At 46.8% G+C, this 16,636-nt stretch overlaps 2 protein-coding genes across 4 annotated transcripts in view; one reads left to right on the top strand and one right to left on the bottom strand.

Annotated features, from left to right (window-relative positions):
• Positions 1–5,745, bottom strand: part of Klhl10 (kelch like family member 10) — a 15,670-nt gene extending 9,925 nt beyond the window's left edge. The window contains exons 1-2 of one of the 2 annotated variants that reach the window (XM_008835260.3): positions 5,615–5,667; positions 4,565–4,800 (exon numbers count right to left, since the gene is read on the bottom strand). In XM_008835260.3, coding sequence (XP_008833482.1) covers positions 4,565–4,758 — 194 coding nt within the window. In that variant the 5' untranslated portion in view covers positions 4,759–4,800; positions 5,615–5,667. Of the gene's footprint in view, positions 1–4,564; positions 4,801–5,614 lie in introns of both variants that reach the window. The other variant, XM_029564571.1, reaches the window with a different exon arrangement.
• Nt5c3b (5'-nucleotidase, cytosolic IIIB) lies at positions 5,513–16,636 on the top strand. 2 transcript variants are annotated; one of them, XM_008835262.3, is made up of 9 exons: positions 5,513–5,763; positions 5,880–5,978; positions 6,491–6,560; positions 6,642–6,688; positions 9,005–9,090; positions 10,085–10,174; positions 11,623–11,785; positions 13,728–13,928; positions 15,769–16,635. In XM_008835262.3, the coding sequence occupies exons 1-9, from the start codon at positions 5,566–5,568 to the stop codon at positions 15,901–15,903; spliced, it is 1,089 nt and encodes a 362-aa protein (XP_008833484.1). In that variant the 5' UTR covers positions 5,513–5,565; the 3' UTR covers positions 15,904–16,635. The 2 variants fall into 2 exon arrangements, with proteins under 2 accessions (XP_008833484.1, XP_008833487.1); XM_008835265.3 differs by lacking the exon at positions 5,880–5,978 and having other exon boundaries at positions 5,751–5,879; positions 15,769–16,636.

The raw sequence follows: 16,636 nt of genomic DNA, 5'->3' as shown, positions 1-16,636 counted from the left end.
CCTCTGCCTCCCAAGTGCTGGGACTAAAGGCATGTGCCACCACGCCCGGCAACAATCCTATTTCTTAATTCAGCTTTTATTTGTGCCTGTGTGCGTGTGTGTGTGTGTGTGTGTGTGTGTGTGTGTGTGTGTGTGTGTATGTGGAGGTCAGAGGACAAGTTGTGAAAGTCGGTTCTCTCCTTCCATCATATGGATCTCAGGGATCAAATTTAAGTCATCAGGAGGCTTGGCAACAACTACCTTTACCTGCTAACAGACAATCATATATATATTAAAAATTTTTATCTGTATATGTATGTTTGTGTGTGTATGTATGTGCCATGGGCATACAGGTCCTGTGGAGGCCAAAATAGGGCATCAGATACCCTGGACTTTGAGTTACAGTCAGTGATGAGCCACCCAACATGGGTGACAGGAACTGAGTTCGGGTTCTGTGGAAAAGTAAGTGCTCTTAACCATTGAGCCATCTCTCCAGTTTTGCTTGTCCTGTTCAAAATTGCAATGCACCACTCTCTTTTTCTTCCCCCTGGTACTGAATATCTGAAGGGTTTATTCATGCACTGCCATCTTGTCCTCTTGAAAGTAAGTTTCATGAGGGCTAAGGCTGTATGTAGCTCAGCTGATGGAGTGCTTGCCTAGCTGCACAAAGACCTGGGTTCTAGCCCCCACTCCATGTAAACTTGGTAAGATGTTGTAGGCCTATAATCCCAGCCTGGGCCATATAAGACCCAAGAAAAAGGAAAAAGGGGCTGGAGAGAAATGGCTCAGTAGTAAATAGCACTTGCTACTCTTGCAAAAGACCTGGGTTCCATTCCCAGCACCCACAGTGGCTCACAATGGTCTGTAACTCCAGTTCCAGGGGATCCAATGCCCTCTTCTGGCCTTTGTGGGCATTGTGTGCACATATACATATAGGCGAAATAGTCATACATATAAAATTAAATATTTTTGTTTGTTTTTTGAGACAGGGTCTCCCTGTAGCCCCAGCTGGCAAGGAACTCCCTATATAGACCAGACTGGCCTTGAACTCACAGAGATCTGCCTGCCTCTGCCTCCTAAGTGCTGGGATTAAAGGCATGCGCCACCACACCTGACCCTGCATATTTTTTTTTTTTATCATGGAACAGGAATGCTTATTTTCTTTCTAATACCCAGAATAGCACTCGTCATGGGAGGAGCACTAAATGACAACTATGTGTTGGGCTCTACTGTGAAACTAGGTATTGAACAAGATACAATATTTTGTCTTTTTCTACAAGGTTTAAGGATGAATGGACTTAGACATCAAATTCTTCCTTGGGAACAGAGTCCTGCAAACCCACAGACTCTTCCATATTCAGACCAAAGCCAGGCCACCCCTTGCTTTTGTACTCCTCCCCAAGTACAAACGTTTTTCTTCACATTTTTGAAAAATGGGAGGGTGTCCAAAGAATATTTTTGTAGTACCTTAAAAATTAAATTCAAATTTCAGTGTCTAGAAATAATTTTATTGGTCCTGTCAATATTTTTTTTAAAGGCAGGGCCAAGCAGTTGTAAGAGACTACATGCACTGCAAGGCTTAAGATATTTACTCTCTGGCTGGGAGTAGTGACACATGCATTTAATCCCAGCACTTGGGAGGCAGAGGTAAGCGGATCTCTGTGAGTTCAAGGCCTGCTTGGTCTACATCTTGAATTTCAGGCCAGCTGGGGCTACAGGGAGACCCTGTCTCAAAAAAGACCAAAAAAAAAATTTACTGTCTGATTTTTATTTTATTTTTGGTTTTTAGAAACAGCATCCCACTCTAGCCCAGAGTGGTCCTTAACTCTTGATCCTCCTGCCTCCTCCTCTCCAGTGCTGGGATTATATGCATGAGTCGTCTCGCCTAACCTCCTGTCTGGTCTTTTTATAGACATTACAGTCTAGAATCAGGCATGTCCAGTGTTTTGATATTGTGACATTATGTTGTCATCTACAAAGTTCATACTTAAGAATGTCTCTAACCAGTTACCAAAAAAGTCATAATTTAAGTTTGTAATTTTGTGTTGGGCCTCATTCTTAGCTATTTTTGGCCACATGAGGCCTGCAGGCCACAGGTTGGACCCTCTCCAGAGTGAAAGGTTTTTGTAGGATGAGAATTTATTTATTTATTTATTTATTGGTCTTTTTCAGCTCATTAGCAAAAGAACCCATCCTTCCACTTCTGGATTATAACAATTTTTTAATGTGTATGAGTGTTTTGCCTGCATGTATGTAAGTGTGCCATATGTGCAGTGCCTTGCAGAGGCCAGAAACAGGTGCCAGATCCTCTGGAACTGGAGTTACAGACAGTTATTTGCCATGTGGGTGCTGGGAATCAAACTCGGGTCCTCTGGAAGAATAGTAAGTATTCTTTAAACTCTGAGCCGTCTCTCCAGCTCTATGGATTATAATAGTTTTGACCAAAACTCCTTTTCTTCTGAAAATATTCCTAGGTACTCGTCCCTCATCCCCTTCCATTCTCTCCATCCTTTTAATTATCACCCTACTTTCAATGGTTTAGGGACAGGGACAGAAGGGGCACCAGAAGTGGTAGTAACATTGGGGTTTAAGTTAGGAAATCTAGGGGTGTCCAATTAAAAGTTGGTTTGCGTGAGAACCAAAGAAGAAAGTACCTAGCCTACCAGATACTGACCAAAGTCCAGTTTTTGTTTTTAAATTAGAATAGAGAGAGACTCTGGCTATAGTTGTGCCTCTTTAGAAGACAGCTCATCAAGGACAGGAGCCCAGAGCCTTGATGTCCCTAAATTTAATGGTAAGTTCGACCCTGAAAATAGATCAAAGGCCTCAAGATTTTTTTTTTTTATCATGGAACAGGAATGCTTATTTTCTTTCTAATACCCAGAATAGCACTCGTCATGGGAGGAGCACTAAATGACAACTATGTGTTGGGCTCTACTGTGAAACTAGGTATTGAACAAGATACAATATTTTGTCTTTTTCTACAAGGTTTAAGGATGAATGGACTTAGACATCAAATTCTTCCTTGGGAACAGAGTCCTGCAAACCCACAGACTCTTCCATATTCAGACCAAAGCCAGGCCACCCCTTGCTTTTGTACTCCTCCCCAAGTACAAACGTTTTTCTTCACATTTTTGAAAAATGGGAGGGTGTCCAAAGAATATTTTTGTAGTACCTTAAAAATTAAATTCAAATTTCAGTGTCTAGAAATAATTTTATTGGTCCTGTCAATATTTTTTTTAAAGGCAGGGCCAAGCAGTTGTAAGAGACTACATGCACTGCAAGGCTTAAGATATTTACTCTCTGGCTGGGAGTAGTGACACATGCATTTAATCCCAGCACTTGGGAGGCAGAGGTAAGCGGATCTCTGTGAGTTCAAGGCCTGCTTGGTCTACATCTTGAATTTCAGGCCAGCTGGGGCTACAGGGAGACCCTGTCTCAAAAAAGACCAAAAAAAAAATTTACTGTCTGATTTTTATTTTATTTTTGGTTTTTAGAAACAGCATCCCACTCTAGCCCAGAGTGGTCCTTAACTCTTGATCCTCCTGCCTCCTCCTCTCCAGTGCTGGGATTATATGCATGAGTCGTCTCGCCTAACCTCCTGTCTGGTCTTTTTATAGACATTACAGTCTAGAATCAGGCATGTCCAGTGTTTTGATATTGTGACATTATGTTGTCATCTACAAAGTTCATACTTAAGAATGTCTCTAACCAGTTACCAAAAAAGTCATAATTTAAGTTTGTAATTTTGTGTTGGGCCTCATTCTTAGCTATTTTTGGCCACATGAGGCCTGCAGGCCACAGGTTGGACCCTCTCCAGAGTGAAAGGTTTTTGTAGGATGAGAATTTATTTATTTATTTATTTATTGGTCTTTTTCAGCTCATTAGCAAAAGAACCCATCCTTCCACTTCTGGATTATAACAATTTTTTAATGTGTATGAGTGTTTTGCCTGCATGTATGTAAGTGTGCCATATGTGCAGTGCCTTGCAGAGGCCAGAAACAGGTGCCAGATCCTCTGGAACTGGAGTTACAGACAGTTATTTGCCATGTGGGTGCTGGGAATCAAACTCGGGTCCTCTGGAAGAATAGTAAGTATTCTTTAAACTCTGAGCCGTCTCTCCAGCTCTATGGATTATAATAGTTTTGACCAAAACTCCTTTTCTTCTGAAAATATTCCTAGGTACTCGTCCCTCATCCCCTTCCATTCTCTCCATCCTTTTAATTATCACCCTACTTTCAATGGTTTAGGGACAGGGACAGAAGGGGCACCAGAAGTGGTAGTAACATTGGGGTTTAAGTTAGGAAATCTAGGGGTGTCCAACTAAAAGTTGGTTTGCGTGAGAACCAAAGAAGAAAGTACCTAGCCTACCAGATACTGACCAAAGTCCAGTTTTTGTTTTTAAATTAGAATAGAGAGAGACTCTGGCTATAGTTGTGCCTCTTTAGAAGACAGCTCATCAAGGACAGGAGCCCAGAGCCTTGATGTCCCTAAATTTAATGGTAAGTTCGACCCTGAAAATAGATCAAAGGCCTCAAGAGAAACCCAGTCTCCCGCTTGGCTTAGTTCAGGGCCCCTGTTATACCTAAAGTAGGAACTGCAGCTACAGAGAATGTTCTTGTGGGCATTGAACTCGAAGCCATTGACATTGATGACCACATCGCAGAGCTTGCCCTCTAGCCGAAGCTCATTGAAGATCTCACATGTCATTGCACTCATCTTCCTTTCCATGTGAGGCTGGTGGAATCGTGTGGAGGCTACCGTGCTCTCCATCTCCATGGTACCTTGGGACCAGAGGAGAGAGGCTGCTCTCCTGGGGTGCTGGGAAGGATACAGGGTCCCTTTAGCTAGCTGTCACTCCTCTTCCCTACATCTTTCACATAGGGACTATCAGGCAGCCCAAGTTCCAGAATCCCAGGCAGTGAGATCACTTAGGATTATGCTCTCAAGTTCTGGAACTCTGGCCCCAACCCCCTCCTCTTCTTTCCTTCCCTCCCCCAAGAATACCCAGAGAGACCACCCCACATCCCCTGTCTTGTCCTCAGACCCAGGGCAGAATTGTGACCACCAACACCACAATAGAGCCTTTATTGACTCCATTTCCTGTTGCTCTCTCCAGGTTGGGACCACATTCTCTGTAATGTCCAACCTCCATCCACAGCTCCTGGTGGGTCTAACTTCCTTTCATAGCTCCTGGAGGGTCTAACCTCCTTCCACAGCTCCTGGTGGGTTTACTCTCCTTCCACAGCTCCCCCTGGGCTCCCCACAGCTGCAGAGCCAGAAGCAAAGCTGATTAAATTTCATACTGGCCAGGATCTTTTAACCCCTGGGATGTCTTACTGGATCACTCTCTTGGGGTGAGGAGGGGTCCAGCGAAGGAAATACTTCCTGGATGCATCCCCAGCCCCAAATGCAACCGAATACTTGGTGGGTTTTTGTCTTGGTTGTTTGCAATGCTGGGGACGATGCCCAGGGCCTCACACATTCAGGCAAGCACTTTCCCACTGAGCTACGACCTCAACCTTGGGAATAACTGCTCTTTACCAGGGTGCTCCAGAGAGAGTGCCAGGAACCCACCAGCGCTTCATGACAGCGAACACACATGACCCTCCCTCCTCACAACCAAACGTGCTACCTCTTGCTCCTGCCAGCATCCAGAGCCAGTCCGAAAACTGTCAAAAAGCTCAGCTCCGCCCACGCGAGACGACGCCTGCGCAGTGTGGCTGCGGGGCGGTCGCTGTCCTCGGAACCGCCCAGCTGGACGAGGGCGCTATGGCGGAGGAGGTGAGGCCGGGCTTAGGGGGCTCTTCGCGGTGCTGGGATCGCGGTGCTGGGAGGCCCCGCTCCCCTGGGACCCGGCGGGGCGACCGGATCAGCGGTTTTCTCCGGTCTCACGACAGGTGAGCAGCCTGATGAAGGCCACGGTCCTGATGCGGCAGCCAGGACGGGTGCAGGAAATCGTGGGCGCGCTCCGCAGAGGCGGGGGAGACCGGCTACAGGTACAGGGAGGGGCCGGGCAGAGGGAGGACAGCTGCCCCTCAGCCTTCCCGTCCCTGCTGCGCCCTGGGATGGCCGTGTCCAAACTGATTGGTTCACCTTGGGTGAAAAAGCCTGCAGGCTGCAGCAGCCAGATTTGAAAGTTTCTCCATATGGTCATGTCGCTGGCTCTCAGAAAGCACGTGGGAGGAGTCCCTCCAGCACACACACTACCCTAGGCCAGAGGGCTTCTCAATAAGTTGAAGATGGGAGACCCATAAAGTCTAGTAGAAGAACCCAGTGCCTCGGAAGGATGCCACCAAAAGTGACCCACACACTTGGATGCTGTGCTTTCCTTGTGGTGAACACTTGCACTAACAGAGTTACCTCTTTCCTGCCCCTCTGTCTTTCCCCTCCCCAGGTTTTGCCACAGGCCAAGCAATGGGCTGGTTAGACCCCATAATCACCCCAGGCTGAGGCAGGGCCAGGTTAGGTGTCCATTCAGGTCCTGCATGTGTCTCCTTTTGTCCCTTAGGTGATTTCCGATTTTGACATGACCTTGAGCAGGTTTGCTTACAATGGACAGCGCTGCCCTTCTTCCTACAGTAAGATACTCTAGTCGCCTTTGCTGGGCTCAGGATGTCAGCTTCTACAGAGAAAGTAAAAGGAGTTTTGTATTTTCTCAGATATCCTGGATAACAGCAAGATCATCAGTGAGGATTGCCGCAAAGAGGTGGGTCATTTAATGCCCATCTTTGCTCAGAAATGGCTATGGTATGCATCTGGGCTGCAACCAAAGACTGTAGCCTAGGGCTCTTAAGAATGTTCATAACCTAGGTGGAGGCGTGGTGGTGCATGCCTTTAATCCCAGCACTCAGGACGCAGAGGCAAGCGGATCTCTGTGAGTTCAAGGCCAGCCTGGTCTACATAGTGAGTTCCAGAACAGCTGGGGCTACAGGGAGACCTTGTCTCAAAAAGACCAAAAAAAAAAGAATGTTCATAACTTAAACCCAAGGTGGAGGTGTGTAATCTCAGCTATTTGGAAGGCAGATGGAGGAGGATCACAAGTTCAAGGTCTACCTAGGCTCCAGAGGGAGTTCAGTGTGAACCTGGGCAACTTGGTAAGATTGTATTTCAAAATAAAGTAAATAAAGGAAGAATAGGGGTGCAGCTTGCCTGACGTACGCACACAAGGCCTTGGATTTTATTCCAATTAAGAATAAATATTATTTCTTTTTAACTTGTTATGGACAGGTGAATCTTAGTCTTTTTTAAAAATTTTTTTGTGTATGAGTGTATTGCCTGCATGTAGGTGGGTGTTCCGGTGTCACGCAGTGCCCACAGAGGTCAGAAGAAGGCGTCAAATTCCCCTGGAACTGGAGTTAGGGATGGTTGTTAGGTACCATGTGAGTGCTGGGACTCGAACCAGGTCTTCTGCAAGAACAGTCTGTTCTTAACCACTGAGCCATCTCTCCAGACCCCAAGTGACTCTAGTCTCTTTTTTTTTTTAACTTAAAAACATTTTTTTATTAATTATTTTTATTTTAAGTGTATGCATGTATTGCCTGCATGTAGGTAAGTGTACCTGTGTCGTGAAATGCCTGCAGAGGTCAGAAAAGGCTGTCAGATCCCCTGGGACTGGAGTTATGACAGTTGTTAGCTGCCATGTGGGTGCTGGTACTTGAACCCAGGTCTTCTGCAAGAACAGTCAGTGTTCTTAACTGCTAAACCATCTCTCCAGCCCCCGGGTGAATCTTGTCTTAATACAGGAGAACTTTTTCCTGTTGGCTGAGACATGATGATCAGTAGTTGGATATGAACATTATACTTACCTGCTAGCTATGAAATTTCAAGAGACTTGAACATCATATATTATGGAACAGCCGTAGACTCCACAAGGCAGCTGGAACTATTATATTACTGTCTCCACTTAACAGATGAGAAAAACGGATGTGTAGAGAGGTTGAGCAACCTGTTTCAGGGTCATACTGGTGAATCAGAGATCTTGGCTTTGTATAGCTTCTGTCCCAAACTCTTCCCATCGTGTTGTGTTATGTCCTTGATCATATAATTGTCTTGTAAGGCAGCAGATATGGAGAGCGTTCTGAATTAACATTAATCCATTTCTGTAAGGTTTGTGCAAGTTCTGTGACACCATCTCTGGAGCCTGGTCATTGGCTTGCTTGGTTCCAGGCTCTTGTCCTCAGTCCCTTTACTAAAGCCACACAGTGTGGCTAGACTTTTATATATCCCTGATCTCATTCCTATGAATAACTGTGTCATCTAATTCTCTTTATTATTTACTAATGTTGCATACTATGTGGTCTATTGGTCTCTTATGTTGGTTAACCCTTCCAGTGTTCTGAAGGTTTTGCGATTTTTTGTTTCATACTCTCATAAAGTCCAAGCTGGCCTAGAACTTGCTATGTAACTGAGGCTAGCCTGGAACTCCTGGTCCTCCTGCCTCTAGCTCCCAAGTGCTAGCTTTACAGGCATGTACCATCATGTCCAGCCTCATTCTCTTTTTTTTTTTTAATTTTTTGTCTTTTTGAGACAGGGTCTCCCTGTAGCCCCAGCTTTCCTGGAACTCACTCTGTAGACCAGGCTGGCCTTGAACTCACAGAGATCCGCCTGCCTCTGCCTAAGTGCTGGGATTAAAAGCAGGCGCCACCACGCCCGGACCTCACTCTCTTTTTTAAAAAATATTTTATTATTTTTATTTTATGGGTATGAGTGTTTTGCCTGCATGTATGTAAGTGCACCCATGTCATTCAATGTCCTCAGAGGTTGGAAGAGGGTATCAGGTGTCAGATTCCCCTGGAACTAGAGTTACAGATGGCTGTTAGCTGTCATGTGGGTGCTGGGAACCGAACCTTGGTCTTCTGCAAGAATACCCAGCCAGTGCTCTTAACTGTCGAGCTATCTCTCCAGCCCCCAGAATGAACTTTTACGTGAAGCTGCTTCCCCAGTGGTTTTGCTCTTAGCTGTGGGACTTTGCTGGGGAGAATGTGATGTGCACTAATGACTTTCCCCCGTGTGGCTGTCCCAGCTCGCAGCACTTTTTCACCACTACTATCCCATTGAGATCGACCCACACCGGACCATCAAAGAGAAGTTGCCTCATATGGTGCAATGGTAAGTGGCGTTGGCAAGGAAGGGCTCCTGCAGTTGAATGCCAGGATGGGCGTCCTTTTCCAGAGCTTCAGTGAGGCTCCTTTTTGAGGGCTTGCATGGCCATGCCACTTGCCCAGCTGTGAGAACAAATATCCATTTGTACCTGGGCCTACCTTAGAGAATCCTAGAATAAGTTAGAAATCCCTTGGTTTGGGGAGATAGGTGGCAAAGTGACCCTCGTTTTGGTCCATTTTGTGTTGCTATAACAAATACTACAGACTGGATAAGGTATAATGAATAGACATTTATTGGCTCATAGTTCAGGAGCTTGGAAAGTCCTAGACAAGGGATTAGCATCTGTTGAGGACTTTCTTACCGTGTCACCCTATGGCAGGAGGTCCAAAGGAGGGTAAAAGGGGGCTGAACTTCACCTTTGATAAGGAACCTAGTGATAATTGCACTAATCCATTCATGAGGGCAGAGCCCCTGTGACCCAACACCTGCCATTAAGCCCAACACCTGCATTGGAAAATCAAGTTTATAACTTGGGGAACACATTCAAGTTGCATTAATCCTCGAGTGGAAACATATCACTAACTCTGGGCATGGTGGTACATGCCTGTAATCCCAGTATGTGGGAGGTGGAGGCAGAAAGATCAGTAGTTCAGGGTTATTCCCAGCTACATAGCAAGTGGTAGGCCAGCCTGGGCTACATGAGCTCCGTCTCAACAAAACAACCGCAAAACCCAGTATTATAGGACAGAGCCCCAAGTACCCCATGGGGAGAGTTTCAGAAGAGTTTTGCCTCCCCAGTCAGCTGCTCTTTTCCCCATCTTTATTTGCTTTTTTACTGTCTAATGATGGCCTTCAGGAAATGGCTCTGTGAAACAGGATGTTTGTCATCCTAGTCTCTCCCCCCAAACCCTTAGAGGATGCTGCCAGAGGGGACAAGGGAAAGGACATTTGACTTCCTGGGGTGATTGGAACTTGGGGTTCGTGGGGTGTTTGTTCCCAGGTGGACCAAAGCACACAACTTGCTGTGTCAGCAGAGCATTCAGAAGTTCCAGATAGCACAGGTGGTGGGAGAGTCCACTGCGATGCTCAGGTGAGCCCTGCTCTGGAAACACTACAACCACACTCGTCCACATTGCCTTCCTTGCTGGCTGGGAAGTAGCTCCCAGGTTGAGCACTCACCTGGCATGCTGGAGGCTCCTGGATTCCATTCTCAGCACTGAAAAAAACACAAATAAAAATTAAAGCCAGACAGGGCCTGGAGAGATGGCTAAGTGGTTAAGAACACTGACTGTTCTTGCAGAAGACCTGGGTTCGAATCCCAGCACCCACATGGCAGCTAACAGCTGCCCGTAACTCCAGTTCCAGGGGATCCCCCAGCCTCTTCTGTCCTCCAAGGGCATTGCACGACACAGGTGCACTTACCTACGTGCAGGCAATACGCACATACACATAAAAATAATAAATATAGCTGGGCGTGGTGGCGCATGCCTTTAATCCAAGCACTCGGGAGGCAGAGGCAGGCGGATCTCTGTGAGTTTGAGGCCAGCCTGGTCTCCATAGCGAATCCAGGCCAGCTGTGGCTACATGGAGACCCTGTCTCAAAAAGACCAAAAAAATAAACAAATAAAATAATTTTAAAAAAAAATTAAAGCCAGTCTAAAACTGTTGTGGCCAGGCAGAGGAAGCTATGGAGGATAGAACAGAGTTAGTGTCTAGGAGAGTTGGCCCCAGGACCCTGCTGCTGGGTCGATGCCATGCAAAATGCCCAGAATTTCATCTCTCAGAATCTGTCTTTATTAAACAGTAGTAAAGACTTTGGGAGCCGGGCATGGTGGCATAGGCCTTTAGTCCCTGGGCTGGCTAACTAACCACCCTAGCCTAATCCATGAGCCCCAGGTCCCAGCGAGGGACCCTGTTTCAAAAAACAAAGTGCAGGTCAATGAAATGGCTCAGCAGGTAAAATGCATGTCATGTAAGCCTGACCACTTTAATTCAAACCCTAGAACCTATGTAAGGGTGGGAAGAGGGAACCGACTCCACATAGTTGTCCTTTGAACTCCACATGTATGCCATGGTACATCCATGCCCATACACACACATCATATACACATATACATACACACATAATAAAATTTTAAAAATAAAAAATAAGGAGAATGGCTCCTGAGGAATGATACCCAAGGTTGATTTCTGACCTCCATACTTAGGTTACACATGCACAAGTACACCCACACACACGTGCATCCACACGAATGTGTATATATACACACCTGCGCATACACTCACAGAAATAAAATGTAAAATACATAGCCCAAGTAGAAAATAAAAAGTAGTAGCAAGCTTGGCGTGGTAGCACATGCCTTTAATCCCAGCACTCAGGAGGCAGAGGCAGGTGGATCTCTGTGAGTTCAAGGCCAGCCTGGTCTACATAGTAAGTTCCAGCCAGCTGGGGCTACAGGGAGACCCTGACTGTCTCAAAAGGACACAAAGAAAAAGCAGCGATGGCTTGGCCACTTCAGGGCTCTCCTGTTTTGGCAGGGAGGGGTATAAGACATTCTTCGACACGCTCTACCACAACAACATTCCTCTCTTCATCTTTTCTGCTGGAATCGGTGATATCCTAGAAGAAATCATCCGGCAGATGAAGGTGTTCCACCCGAACATCCACATCGTGTCTAACTACATGGACTTCAGTGAGGACGTGAGCCAAGTCTTGGCTGGCCTCAGAGCCAGGAGGGCGGGTGGAGCCTGGGGCTTTACCTCTTGGCATGCTGGCTTTTTTGCCCTCTGATGGGCATTTCTAAGCCTCTTCATTCCCCTGTCTACTTCCCTCTTCTTTCCTTCTTTCTTTGCTACATTACCCAGGCTGACCTTGAGTTTTTGGGCTCAGTCTGTTCTCCCACCTCAGTCTCTTGAATAGCTGGGACTGTAGGTGTAGGTCATGGCGTTTGACTTTATGGGGTTACTTTCCTGTTTGTTTATTTGTTTTCTTTTGAGACAAGGTCTCCCTGTAGCTCCAGCTGGCCTAGAACTCTATATAGACCAGGCGGGCCTGAATCTCAGAGAGGTCTGCCTGCGTCTGCCTCCCAAGTGCTGGGACTAAAGGCGTGGGCTACACATCCAGCTTTGTCTTTTGTTTGAGACACCATCTCACTGTATTGCTCTGGCTGGCCTGCAGCTTGGTTTGTAGACCAGGCTGGCTTCGATCTCACAGAGATCTGCTTACCCCTGCCCCCTGAGTGCTGGAATTAAAACTACACCACTGCACCCGGCATGGGTTACTTTCAAAGGATCTTCTCTTTAGTATCTAATGAGCAGTCAGCTGTCTGTCATGGGGTTCTAGCTTTTGGGTCAGCACCGCCCTGTGTCACCATTATGAGTACCAAAAGGCTTACACTTTGACTTGTGTATCTGAAGTCACAAGCAGCCTACTTACTATGTTTTCATGTCTAACTAACCGGGGCACAGATGTGTGTGTGTGTGTGTGTGTGTGTGTGTGTGTGTGTGTGTGTGTGTGTCTGTCTGTCTGTCTGTCTGTCTGTCTGTCTGTGTGGTACATGCCTGTAATCCTAGCACCTGTGAGATGGAGACAGGAGGATGAGGGATTGAAAGCCAGCCTTAGATACATAGTGAGTTCAATCAGGCTCACTGAGCTGCAATGAGACCTTGTCTCAAACAAGTAAATGATGGGATTTTGTCACTTTGACCTGTTTTTCATGGCCTATAGTTGAAACATGGTTAGCATTTTTTCTTCAAGTGCTGGGGATCTAACCCAGGCCTTGGGCTTGGTAGGCAGACCAGTGAGCTGTACCTCCAGCCTGACTGAACAGCTTTTACAGCACAAGCTTTGTGCTTCTGCCAGAATTGTTAATCAGTAACATTTGATGGTCATCATTAGTTTAAAGCAGGAATTAGGAACTTGTCCTAGAAAAAGCCAAGTAAGCTGGGCCTGGTGGCACAGGCCTATTGTTCCAGCTACATGGGAGTTAACTAAGATTAGGAGGAGCAAAAGTTCAAGGCATACCCGCCTGTCCTGAGCTGAAGAATGAATTCAAGGACAGCCTAGAAAACTTAGGCAGACCCTGTCTCAAAAATGAAAAAAGCTGGGTGTGGTGGCGCACGCCTTTAATCCCAGCACTAGGGAGGCAGAGGCAGGGGGGGCTCTTTGGGTTCAGGGCCACCCGGGTCTACATAGTGGGGGTCCCGACAAGCGGGGGGTCACGGGGAACCCCGCCCACAAAAACAACAAAAAAAAAAAAAAAAAAAAAGGGGGGGGGGTATAGCTCAGTGGTAGAGTGCTTGCAGGTTGCATGATTAAGACCCTGGGTTCAAGCCCAGTAAATAAATAAAATAAGAGGCCAGGTCTAAATATTTAGGCTTCTATGGCCTACACTCCATTGTGCCTCCTCTCAACTTTGCCATAAGGCAAGATGTAAACAGATGAGTCTGGATGAGTTCTAGGAAAACATTTATAAAAACTGGCCAGATCTGGGCCTGGACCCTCGTTTTCCAGTCCCTAGTTTAGGCTAGAGCAAAGTCTTGCTGTTATCTCTGGTTTTAGGGACTCCCTTTTCCACATGACAGTAGAAAGTGTGCTGCATGGGTCTCTCTAGCCTTGCTGTCTGTCTGTCCTGGTGGCTTAGGGTTTCCTACAAGGATTCAAGGGCCAGCTCATCCACACCTACAATAAGAACAGCTCCGTGTGTGAGAACTCCAGTTACTTCCAGCAGCTTCAGGGGAGAGCCAACATCCTCCTGCTCGGAGACTCCATGGGGGACCTCACTATGGCCGACGGGGTTCCTGGAGTACAGAACATTCTCAAGATTGGCTTCCTAAATGACAAGGTGGGTAGGGGTTGGACCTTCCCCTCTGGCTTTCTCCATGAATTCCTATCAACAAATGTCCTTGAACACCTTTTGTGTGCCAGACTTGTGGAAAGTGTTAGAACTACAGAGGTGAAGCTTAAGTCCTATTCTCATTCTCTCTTTGTTTTTTGAAAGAGTTTCATGTAGCCCAAGCTAGCCTTAAACTATGTAGACAAGGCTGGCCTTCAACTCCTTTCCTCTTGCCCCAAACCCCCAGATGCTAAGATTATACCCATTATGGTCATGTCCTACCTAGCCTGGGTTTATATTCTTTTGTTTTGTTTTCTGATTTATTAATTTTTTCTGTGTATGAGTATTATGCCTGCATGTGTGTAAGTGCACCTGTGTTGTGACGTTCCTGCTGAGGACAGAAGAGGGCATTGGATCCTCTAGAACTGGAGTTACAGATGGTTGTTAGCTGCCATATAGGTGCTATGATCTGAACCCTGGTCCTCTGCAAGAAGAACCTATGTTCTTAATGCTGAACCGTTTCTCCAGCCCCATTTTGTTTTGTTTTTTTTAAGACAGGGTCTCCCCTGTAGTCCCAACTGGCCTGGAATTCGCCATGTAGACCAGGCTGGCCTCCATCTCACACAGACCTGCCTGCCTCTGCCTCTATAGTGCCAGGATTAAAAGTGCACTACCACACCCAGTCCATTTATATTTTTACGCGTGTGTGTGTGTGTGTGTGTGTGTGTGTGTGTGTGTTGCTGGAGGTGGAACCTAGAGCCTAATAGATGCTAGGCAATTGCTCTATCACTGAGCTACATCCCCATCCCTAGTGATGACTACTGTGTGCTTCCCTACATGTCCTGACACAGGACTTGAGAGAAGAGGGTCATGCCAGTGCATCATCCTAGCTTACACGTATGATGTGTGTTCACCATGTGTCAGGTCCCGTCCTAGGCACACAATTGCTAGCCCATTTAAGCCTTATAATATAGCCCTTTCAGTTTTGTTTTTGTTTTTGGAGGGTATCATGTAGCCCAGATGGGCCTTGAACTCCCTGTATAGCTGAGAATAACCTTGAACTCCTCTTCATTCTCCTGCCTCCACCTCCCAAGCTCTGGGATTACAGGCATGTGATACCATGTTCTGCTCTAGTAGTGACTTAGCCCCATTTCACAGATCAGGAAACCAATGCCAGGAGGTTGAATAATTTACCCAAAGTGATGTAGTGTAGGAAACAGCAGGGCTGATTGCTAGTCCTGACTCATACCTTGAAGTCTTGACTGAAATGGGAGATGCCAGTGTTCAGGACATGTGTATGAGTATTATGCCTGCATGTGTGTAAGTGCACCCATGTCGTACAGTTCCTACAAAGGACAGAAGAGGGTGCGTCGGATCCTCTGGAACTGGAGTTACAGATGGTTGTTAGCTGCCATGTAGGTGAGTCCTCTGCAAGAAGAGGACGTATTAGGAAACAAAAACAGCAGAAACTGTCTGGGATGGGAACAGCATAGGTCAAAAGGGTCCAAAGAAGGGGTCAGGCTGGGCAGATCTGGCCAGCAGGAGTTGGCATCTTCTAGATCCTAGAGACATATGAAGACTGAGCCCAGACAGGTCACAGGTGACATCTGGGATTTCGTTCTTAATCTTTGTTACTGTCTTTTTGACAGTGGCCAAGGGTTGGTTGTGGCAGCCTGTGTCCCTCATCTGCCTGCATACATATAAGGGCTGGGCCCTGTATGCAGCCTTGAACTCTTCAGGCTTATGCTGGGGAGTGGTACTTTTGTTTTTTCCCTCAGCCCCCAGATGCTTGCGAGTGAGAGACCTAGGGTGCGGCATTTGGGGAATGTTGGTCTCCTTCTCTGGACAGGTGGAGGAGCGGCGGGAGCGCTACATGGATTCCTATGACATTGTGCTGGAGAAGGACGAGACACTGGACGTGGTCAACGGGCTGCTGCAGCACATCCTGTGCCAGGGGGACTGCATGGAGATACAGGGCTCCTGAGGATACAGGCATGGGCAGGCTGTGACAGGAGGAAGCCTGCCCACCAAGCCTCTCGGTTATAAGCACAGAAGTTCAGGGCAGCCTAGACCTGTTGGGCCCTTTTTACCCCTGTCTCGTTTTCCTAATGCCTTGACTTCTTCCGGTTCAAAGGCTTGAGGGAGGCCCTGCTTGTGGGAGGGCAGCAAGCGTGGTTCCAAGTGAACCGTGGTCCACAGCATGTTAGTATTCTACAGATCATCTAGTCTATGGATTCTTTCTAAGAAAGTTTTCAGAGCTGGGGATACAGAGCTCAGTGGTGAAGCATCTGCCTAGCACATGGGGGGAGGGGCATTAAAACAAATAAAGTCAAATGGGAAGTTGTTCATCAGACAGATGCAATGTGTGAATCTGATGAAAATTAAGTTAGCTGCTCTGATTGGGGGGTGGGGCAACTTGAGCTCTTGAGGCACAGGAAACTCTGTGCTCTGGGGCTCCACCAAACAGTTTGAGAGCCTTTTGAGAACATAGAACCCATGTGGTGCAGCTGGAGTGTCTGCTGTTTAGGGAGGGTGGGAGTGTGATCCTGCCTTGAATGGGTGCAGCTCTCAAACTTGAAATTCAGTTGGATTGAGGGGCTCCTGTCAGAGACACCTTTTTTTTTTGTTGTTTGTTTTTTGGTCTTTTTGAGACAGGGTATCCCTGTAGCCCCAGCTGTCCTGGAACTCACTATGTAGACCACGCTGGCCTTGAACTC

Source organism: Nannospalax galili, unplaced genomic scaffold (genome assembly GCF_000622305.1).
Source record: "Nannospalax galili isolate Female #2095 unplaced genomic scaffold, S.galili_v1.0 scaffold137, whole genome shotgun sequence".
NCBI classification, from domain to species: domain Eukaryota; kingdom Metazoa; phylum Chordata; class Mammalia; order Rodentia; family Spalacidae; genus Nannospalax; species Nannospalax galili.
Note: the sequence above shows the minus strand (reverse complement) of the source record. Positions and strands in the feature narration are given on the sequence as shown.

Coding starts and splice junctions, on each gene's coding strand:
- Nt5c3b (XM_008835262.3), top strand. CDS start 5,566: ATGACAGCGAACACACATGACCCTCCCTCCTCACAACCAAACGTGCTA. Junction 5,979..6,490: donor GCGGGGGAGACCGGCTACAG/GTACAGGGAGGG, acceptor TTTGTCCCTTAG/GTGATTTCCGATTTTGACAT. Junction 9,091..10,084: donor TTGCCTCATATGGTGCAATG/GTAAGTGGCGTT, acceptor GTTTGTTCCCAG/GTGGACCAAAGCACACAACT.